Source organism: Barbus barbus, assembly GCF_936440315.1.
Source record: "Barbus barbus genome assembly, chromosome: 35".
NCBI classification, from domain to species: Eukaryota; Metazoa; Chordata; class Actinopteri; order Cypriniformes; family Cyprinidae; genus Barbus; species Barbus barbus.
In genome coordinates, this window is record NC_136763.1 from 9,646,996 (window position 1) to 9,656,701 (window position 9,706).

General features: G+C 35.3%; 1 protein-coding gene across 1 annotated transcript in view; it reads left to right on the plus strand.

Annotated features, from left to right (window-relative positions):
• The window catches only part of LOC306854840 (chromodomain-helicase-DNA-binding protein 5-like), a gene marked incomplete at its 3' end in the record, with an annotated part of 51,718 nt that extends 42,356 nt beyond the window's left edge, over nucleotides 1–9,362 (plus strand). The window contains 10 exon segments of the mRNA XM_079393088.1: nucleotides 219–298; nucleotides 379–574; nucleotides 661–747; nucleotides 1,683–1,835; nucleotides 2,000–2,108; nucleotides 3,532–3,664; nucleotides 3,739–3,934; nucleotides 6,170–6,333; nucleotides 6,445–6,571; nucleotides 9,235–9,362. Of these exon segments, the coding sequence (XP_079249214.1) occupies nucleotides 219–298; nucleotides 379–574; nucleotides 661–747; nucleotides 1,683–1,835; nucleotides 2,000–2,108; nucleotides 3,532–3,664; nucleotides 3,739–3,934; nucleotides 6,170–6,333; nucleotides 6,445–6,571; nucleotides 9,235–9,362 (1,373 nt within the window).
• Between the last annotated feature and the right edge of the window lie 344 nt (nucleotides 9,363–9,706).

Consider the following 9,706-nt stretch of genomic DNA (forward strand, 5'->3'; position numbering starts at 1 on the left):
TTTTTTCCCTTGAGAAAATTTGCCATATACTGTACCTGATATATAATTCAAAATAATTGATATTGAATCCTATCGAAATCGAATCGCAAACTTGGGAATCAAAAGCAGATCGAATCATGAAATTTGTCCAGCCCTAGTGTGTGTGTGTGTGTATGTGCACTACTCAATGAAATGCTGGTTGTTTGTGGTTAACCAGACAGTAACATTTGTTTTTACAGAAAAGACAGAGTCAGTGTCCGGTTCTCAAGAAGACAAGGAGATTACAGAACCAGAGAGTACCAAATCGCTGGACCCTGAGGTAAGACTGAAGTCAACCAGAAATATCTTTTTTTCTGTTTTTTATTTCTCTTGTCCTTATTGAAATCTGTCTTTTTACAGCCAGTTATGCCAGAACCCTCCACTGCACCAGAGAAAACCAATGAGGGAGAAGAACCAAAAAGCGGAAGTCCAGAAGGAAAAGGAATGGAAGAGAGCAAGAAGAATGACACCCCTCTTGTTCATTCAGAGCCATCGTCCAATCAAGCACAGCCGCCTAATAAACCTAGTGAGCAGTCAGCCAATCAGACACCTTTAGGTGAGGGTTCTAGTTCATGCGTATAATGATTCTATAAAACATTTTTCTCAATAAACAAAATAAACAAAATATTTTGTTTGTTCAAGACTGTGGTAAAGGGAAAGAAACTTCTCCGGAGAGAGGGGAAAATAAACCCAGCCCAGCAAAAATAGATGATAAGGAGCAAAAACCAGGTCAGTATTTGTGGTATTTGTTTATTATACTTCCAGAAACAGAATAAAAGGAGCGGTCGAGATTCCAGATCCATTTTATCCTCAGATTGGCACCTTAAAGCTGCAGTCCGTAACTTTTTTGTGTTCAAAATTTGTATAATATGCGAGTACACCATGAATCCATTTTCCAAAGCGTGTTTTTGGCTTGTCCTGGATCACTGCGGTACACCTATAAAAAGTGTTTATATTCGGTCTGTTTTAGACTGGTTCAGGTAGGCACCGCTGCGGAGTAGCCTGGCACCTGCGTGATTCATCATAGACATAAATAGAGAGAAGTAGCTCCGGCTACAATGTTCTTCCGCACACAGTTCTGTTTATTAACCGCTAGAGTGCCACAAGTTACGAACTGCAGCTTTAAAAAACACACTTTCAACTAAATGGGTACAAAACTGGGCCTAAACCTTCTTTTTTTTTTTTTTTTTTTTCAACAAATGTAAATATCAGTAAAAGGACGTGCTCAACCTTCAGAAAATGTTGTTTGTTAAATGTTTTGTTTTATTCAGTTTCTGTGCAATTTTTATGCAGAGAATCTCTGTCACCAAACAGTATTTAAGTTTAGATGATTTTTTTCTTTTGTGTGTGTTTTTCTAGCATTAAAAATTAAACAGACATCAAAATGAAATAGACAACATTTAGAAAATAAATATAAATTTGATAAATGATCAAATATAAAATAAAGCTGTTTTATTGATAAATGTATTGTTCCCATATATGAAAGCTTGACACATGTTGACAATGCTAAAAAAAAATAATAATAATTGGAATAAGATTTATATGTCAGTTTAATAATAAAAAGATTTAAGGCTTAAAAAATGAACTAAACATCAATTTGTACCCTATTCATGGAAAGTACAGTACCAACCCCTCTGCTTTGTCAAACTATGTTGTTTCTGCAGCCATTCCTGATGATTTCAAATCTGAAGACCCCCCTGAGAACCAACTGAATGGAGAGAAAGACATGAGGGACGATGTGGATGAGAGCCACAGAGATGACAAGAACAGCATTAAGACTCGTTTCATGTTTAACATCGCAGATGGAGGATTCACAGGTGAGTTGTAGTCTTATTGACGTTGTCCTGATTTGCTGTCTCGCTTCAACGGGTGTCAACACATTGGTCACGTATTGTATCATGGACAGCCCATTAAAAATTCTGCTGAATGATAAGAGAGATAAAGAATGCATGGATGTGCATGGGTGTTTATGTGTGTTCAGAATTACACACGCTGTGGCAGAATGAGGAACGCGCAGCTGTGTCATCTGGCAAAATGTATGACATCTGGCACCGTCGCCATGACTACTGGCTGCTAGCTGGCATCGTAACGTATCCTAACTGTTCCTTCCATTGCGCATTTGAGCTGTCTTATTCCTTTAATAATATCAAAAAAAAAAAAATTCTGTTGTTTTTGTTCTTTTCTTTACTTTTGATTTCTTTTTTTTTCTTTAGGACTTTTATGAAGTTGTGAACATAAATGATTGTGATGTGCCTGTTTGAATAAATAGAATGGAGAATTACAAGACCAAAAATTTCAATTGGTCATGAAGTGATTCTTTGATGAATAGAAGGTTCTAAAGGACAGCATTTATTTGAAATATAAATATTTTGTAACATTATGAATGTTTTTACTTTTTTGATAAACTCAATGCATAAGTAAATGTGAATAAACTGAATAAAAGTTTATTAAAAAAAATTATTTCTGACCCCAGACTTTTAAATAATGGTGTGTACCCCCCACCCCCCCCCCCCCCCCCCCAAAAAATTTTTTTTATAAATAAATAAAAATATTAGAATAGTATTAGTACTTGTATTTTCACCAGCTAAAAATGGTTTAAAGTCAGTTATTTCTATCTTTTGCTGTAGTGTGCCAGTAGGAAATATCAGTTTACATTTCCAAACATTAACTTTGCCATTAATTGTAATAATCCAGTGAGATTGTTGTTTGACAACAGCCAGTGCTCCACACAGAGATCTGATCTCATCATCATCCAGTCTGTCTGGAATCACATGAAGAAGCAGAACAAACTGAGACAGACTAAACCCAGAAGAACTGCTTCAAGAGACCTCCCTGCAAAGCTACCTGAAAAACAATGCACAAGTGCACCTAGGGCAGAAGCTGCTTTAAATGCAAAGGATGGTCACACCAAATGTTGATTTAATTTAGTTTATAGAAGTTAATTGATAAAGAAAATCTATTTATGACATTATTTTTGACAGCATCCTCATTTACAGCATTTTTACACAAGTGCTTGAAACTTTTAACAGTACTGTAGCTCCGTAGGTAGGTTTCTTGAAGCATCTTGGAGACGTTGCCACAGTTCTTCTGGATTTAGTCTGTCTCAGTTTGTTCTGCTTCTTCATGTGATTCCAGACAGACTGGATGATGATCAGATCAGATCTCTGTGTGGAGCACTGGCTGTTGTCAAACAAAAATCTCACTGGATTATTGCAATTAATGGCAAAATGAATATTGATATTTCCTGCTGACACACTACAGCAAAAGATAGAAATAACTGACTTTAAACCATTTTTAGCTGGTGAAAATACTAGTGTTCTAATCATTTTAGCCACCACTGTATATATATATATATATATATACAGTATATTCAAAAATAGTTTGCTCAACTTATTCTTTAAAGTGCTTTTTTCGACTACAAGATCTTTGCCACTTCAGGTTGTGTGCTTCATTGTAATTGTGAGTTGAGCATTTTCAGTATATGAAGCAAATCCTTAACCAGGTTGCTCTTAGACATGGCTATGCCCGCTGGCAGGACATTCAGAACGACCCACGCTACGCCATCCTCAATGAGCCTTTCAAGACTGAAATGCACAAAGGGAACTACTTAGAAATGAAGAATAAATTTCTTGCCAGACGTTTTAAGGTACAAGTTATTGTTTTATTTTAATTAATTCAAAATAATCTTTTATATTCACACATTCTTCATTGACATTTTAGCTCCTGGAACAGGCTTTGGTAATTGAGGAGCAGCTTCGGCGCGCAGCATACCTGAATATGACTCAGGATCCCAGTCACCCCGCCATGGCCCTCAACACACGTTTCACAGAGGTGGAGTGCCTGGCTGAGTCCCATCAACACCTCTCCAAAGAGTCACTGGCTGGTAACAGGCCAGCCAATGCTGTGCTGCACAAAGGTCATTTTCTAAAAATATAATAAACACCCTGATGCTTGGAACTGCCCCATATTGCTTGCTGTTATTAACAATAGCTTCATCAACTGAACATAAATTAAATGTACATTACCGTTCAAACAATTTGTTAATTCTCTTATGCTCACCAAAACTGGATTTATTTGATCAAAAGTACAGTTATAACAACAATATAGTGAAATAGTAATATGGTTAAAAAAACTGTTTCTGTCATAATATATTTTAAAATGTAATTAATTCCTATTATGGCAAAGCTGAATTATTAGCAGCCTTTATTCAGTCTTCAATGTTACATGAGCCTTCATCATTTTAATATGCTGATTTGCTGCTGAAGAAACATTTATTATTATTAATATTATCAATATTATTATGTTGTGCTGCTTAATGTAATGCATTTTTTCCAGGATAGTTTAAAAAAAGAAAATTTCTAAGAACATCCTTTATTTGAAATAGAGATCTTTTGTAATATTATAAATGTCTTTACTACCTATTTGATCAACTTAATGCATCCATGCTAAAAAAAAAAAAAAGTTTTGCTGCTTAATAGTTTTGTGAATGTTTTTTTTTTTTTTTTTTAGGATTCTTTGATTAATTGAAAAACTAAAACATTATAAATGTTTTTACTGTGCCTTAATCAATTTAATATATCCTAGCTGTAATGATAGTCCACTGAACAGCAAGTTGTAGATGAATCCAAGTGCAGCTTTATTATACAGTGCGAAATCCAAAATCCAAACAAAACACAAAGACTTGACTTGACTTAAGTACAGACATGAAACAACTCACCAAACAGAGGTTAATACATTAAATACACGACAAGAGACAAAAGGCTTGCTCGAGATGAACTACACTAGCCTGCCACCGGCTGGTGAGTGTACCCACTTGCAGTCGGGGAGGAATTAAAAGCGTAGATGTCAAGTCGGAAACTTTCTGCTGCCGGTAGTGACACTCTCACAGTGTTTGCATACTCTTATCACAGATAAAATTAATTAAATGCAATATATGTCAAATACACAGAAACGTTTTTATGAGCAGCATAAACACTTTTTATATACTGCTTAATACAGCATCATCTGTTCAAGAATAAAGTTCAGCATAAACATATAGGCTACTAAATACCGATAAAGTGGGGGTATATATTTTTTGTATATATTTTATATATATATTATGCTTTTATCAGTGTTTTTTGATCAAAATGACTCAAGATAACAGTGCTACTACACTAAAAAAGCTTTTACTGTTATAAAAATGCATTATTGGAATTGAATTGTTAGAATAAACACACTTTGTGCTTGTTATCACAGAATCTAACCAATGAGAATAAAGTGTCGTCATCAAGGCTCTCGAAGCCGATTTTGAGCAACTGCAGCGCCTGACCTCAGCAGCTGGTCTCGTTTTACTCTCGCGGTACTTTGATGGCACATGTGATCGTAAGGTGGCTGCAGCGCCGATCAAAGTCGGACAAATGTTCCAACCAGAATGCATTGCTTTTGTCAGGTGGCAACCGATCTTTGCGGCACCGAATGAAGTCGAACAAGCCTAAAGGCTACACGAGGGCTATAAATACCAAACAATAAGGGTCACATGACACAAGCCAACCAATGGGAAACAAGGCACATGACTAAAGCAACCAATCACGACATGACTATTATGCTGATCATCAACTTTCTTTGTCAACTCATCTTTGATCCTTTGATCCTGAGTTTGTGGAGCATGTGCACGTGAATGTGTGACATCACTGGCAAACAGCCAATCACGAGCCTTGGTTAAAGGTTTTGCTAAAGGTTAAGAGACTGAAGAATATGATTAATTTAAATGCATTGACAATGAAAAAAATACTTGATCATGAAAGGGGACAAATAAAAGAAATGATCTTATTTCATCAGTTTGAGATCTCTAACTCAGAACATAACCTGCCCCGGAGCAGGTTAGCTGTGGAGTGTATGTTACTATGGCAATGAACGCAGCTAAAAGCCAAGCCACATTCATTTTACCTAAAACCCAGGATTGGTGCAAACTAAACTGAAATTTTCCTGGCTAGCCAGCTAATCCAGCTTCATGGTACAGGCCCCAGAAAACCTAAACAAGAAACAAGACCCAAACCCCATGTTACACTAGCTGAATAATGAATACTTTTAGCAATAATGAATACTATAATTTTAGCAAAGTGAATATTCATTAATTTCTTTCAAAACAAAAACTTTTTTCTTTGATGTTCAGTGTTGAATCAGCTGGAGGAGCTGTTAAGCGATATGAAGGCTGATGTGACGCGGTTGCCCTCCATGCTTTCGCGGGTCCCACCTGTGTCCGCCCGGCTCCAGATGTCGGAGCGGGGCATCCTCAGCAGACTCACCAGCCGGGGCAACGAGCCGCCACCTCAGCAGGTCAGCGTGACTTGTCTTTTGCCATATGTGTAATCCATATAAGATGAATAATAGATGGGCCTCATGTGGATGAACCTTCATATAAGAATGTTCTGTTTCATCTCCCCTCAGCCTTTCCCTCAGGGCTCTTTCAGCTGTTCTCAGATGTATAATAGCGGTTTCGCCGGAGGGTTCCGTGGACCTGGAGGCACTGCGATGGTGAACTACAGCCAGATGCCCCTGGGGCCGTACGTCAGCGGTTAGTGGTCTACATTAGCTTTGAAATGAAGAGCACATAGTAATCAAAAACCTAGTGGTCTGGTTAAAGGAACAGTTCTCTCAAAATTGAACATTCTGCCATCATTTAAGGCCAAGATGATAACTGTAGTGATCACTATATCAGCATCCACACCAAAGCACGATAATGAACTGTTTATTTTAAGTATGGGCTGCATTTATGTTGTCTGCTGCTTTAAATGCTCAAGCTCTGATTGACTCAGAATTTATCAACTGGAAAAAATAGTTTTGAAAGGGATTCCATGTCATTTCTTTGTGTTGTTTTTGTTCTATTTGTTGCGTGGACTCTGCTATTCGTTTAAATTTTAAATGATTTTTAAAACTATATTTTTATTGTTATAGTTATTGTCATTGGTGTGAACGGGCCTTTACTTATCCTCATGCAGAGCTGGGTAGTAACTGATTACATTAATCTGGATTACGTAATCAGATTCCAAAAATAAGAACTAGAGTAATACTCGTAATCAGATAACAGCTACTTTTTTATTGATTACATGATTACATATTATTCACACGATAGCAGTTAAATTATTCATCATTTATTTATTCTCTCTAAGTCCTCTTTATCTTTTAAATTTTCCTTTCTAAGATAGTTTACCTCTAAAATACACTTAGAAATTCCAGTTTTGTGGGCATTCACACAGAGATCAGTCATTAGTCAAGTGCAACACAGCATTTGACCAATGGGTTTACAAAAAAATAATTTCAGGTTTAAGAAATGTTTCAACATTGCATCAACTACTGATGAACACATTCATTTTTATTTGAATTATCACTCAGTAGGTTATTTAACCATGTATTATTGAAAGGCTTTTGTCTTTCAAACTCATTAAAATGCACAAATTCTTGATATTTCTTTTTGCAGAGATTCTCAAACTTTTTGTCATCTGAACCTCTTTCACCTGATATATTTACTTTAAAGGGGTGGCCAATCAGCAATTCTGTAAAAGACAGTATCCCCCTTTGCATTGAACTTTGAGCAGCGTTACTAAAATTTGCCTAATGTTAGTGTAATCTATTAACGCGCAAATCATAACCCATCATTTAGGCAAGCACATATGGTACCCACTGAATAAAAATAAAACGAGGTAATTGCGACTTTTATCTCAATTACGAGTTTACTGTATATCTCATTGCTAATTCTGACTTCTCACAATTCAGATTTTTTTTTTCTTGAGGGTTATGAGATATTATGAACTCAAATTGCGAGATATAAAGTCCCAATTCTGATTATATAACTCGCAATTGCAAGAAAAAATATCACGGAATTCTGAGAAAAAATGTCAGAACTGCGAGATGTAAACTTAAAAAAGTAGAATTGTGAAATAAAAAGTCCAATTACCTTTTTTTTTTTTATTCAATGGCGGGAAAAAAAGGCTTCTAGAAATGGGTATCATGTCACAAAATATTTTTTAAAAGACTAAACTTGTATATAACGTGATCATAATTTAATAAAAACATTTTAAGTTACTAATTATAACGCTTTCATGTCCATGGTTATTCAAACAGCACATAAATTATATACAAAAAGCAAGCAAAGAACATGACTGACTTCATTCTAGCGTGAGTTTAAGCACGCTCATATAAATCACAGAATCGTGTGTGATTGTATATAATGTGGAAAGCTGTAAAAACGCATAATTTAATGCACCATTAGCAGATCTATATTTAATGCCGCAATTGACACTTTTCATTTCATTTTCACTTCATTCGCGACATCCTTAATAGATTTTGTTTAATATTACAGGGGCATATTTGTCCAATTTGGTGACATTTTTGCCCCAAACCCCTGTTAATTTCAGACCTGTTGCCAGGGGAAGGCTAAGCCTTGCCCAGCCTTACACATGCTCCGCCTATGGTTTAATGCACTTCATGTTGTTTATTACACTGAAAGGAATATATTTTCTCACTCTTTGTATTTTTTACATCATTTTTTTTACATCATTATGGTACAAGATTATCCTGTTAAAAATCAATGTGATAAACAAGTTAGGTCAAAAGTAATCCAAACGTAATCTAAAAGAAATCTGATTATATTACCTAAAATGTGTGTTAAATACAATTTTTAATGTAATTTGGAATCAGTAACGGATTACAATTTTATAGTAATCTACCCAGCTCTGTCCTCATGTCATTCCAAACAATACCCATACAATTTTCAAAATAGCTGGTTTATCTGAAACAGATGATACCAACAATAAACTAGAGCATATATATCTACATCAATATCTAGTTTACTACCAAGTGAACTTTGACAAATTCAGTGATTTTTTTTCTTTTTAAATTTTTTGGTAACTAAAACTAAAATGAAAACTACTGGAATTAAATTAAATTAAAACAAAATAACAAACTGAAATAAATGTTTAAGTTAAAGTACTAAAACTAAAATAAAATTAATTAAAGCTATGTAGAAATAAAGTTAACAAAGCACATAACGAAATTACTAAAACTGAAATATCAAGAAAAAAAGCTAAATCAAAATATGAATACATTCTATAATAGTATAAAAATAATACTAATATAACACTGTGGGCAGGCAGGCTGAGAATAAGACGATTAATAAAAGACAATTATTAAATAGGTTTAATATATAGAAATATAATGCTGCTGTTTTTTTCTTCTTAGTGTCCTCAAACGGACCTCCAGCCCCAGCCAGCCTCCTGGAGAAGAAGTCCAGTGATGCTCTGCGAGATGTGGCCACCCCTGATTTAAAATCAGGCAAACCTAGCGATGTTATATGCATTGAGGACTAGCACGCAGCTGTTCCGTCCTCTTTCTGTACAAAACCTACAGACAAAACCATGGAGAACTCCTCCAAACTATGAATATTAAACAGCAAACCTTATCAGTTGCACTTTTGTCTTTCAGAATCTGTACCTGTACGCGCCTGTCAGTTTTATTCAGTAGAGTTCAGTTTCTCTTTCATTCTTTTTTTAACTTCTGCAATATGAAAGTCTTGATCGATTAAGGAGAGACTAAGAACGCTTATGAAGAGGGCACCATAGTACTGACAGTCCTCTTGAGTTTTTTAGTTTTTTTTTTTTTTTATTAGAATAATTATTTTTACATCATGGCTTGTTTTTCTTGATGACCATGA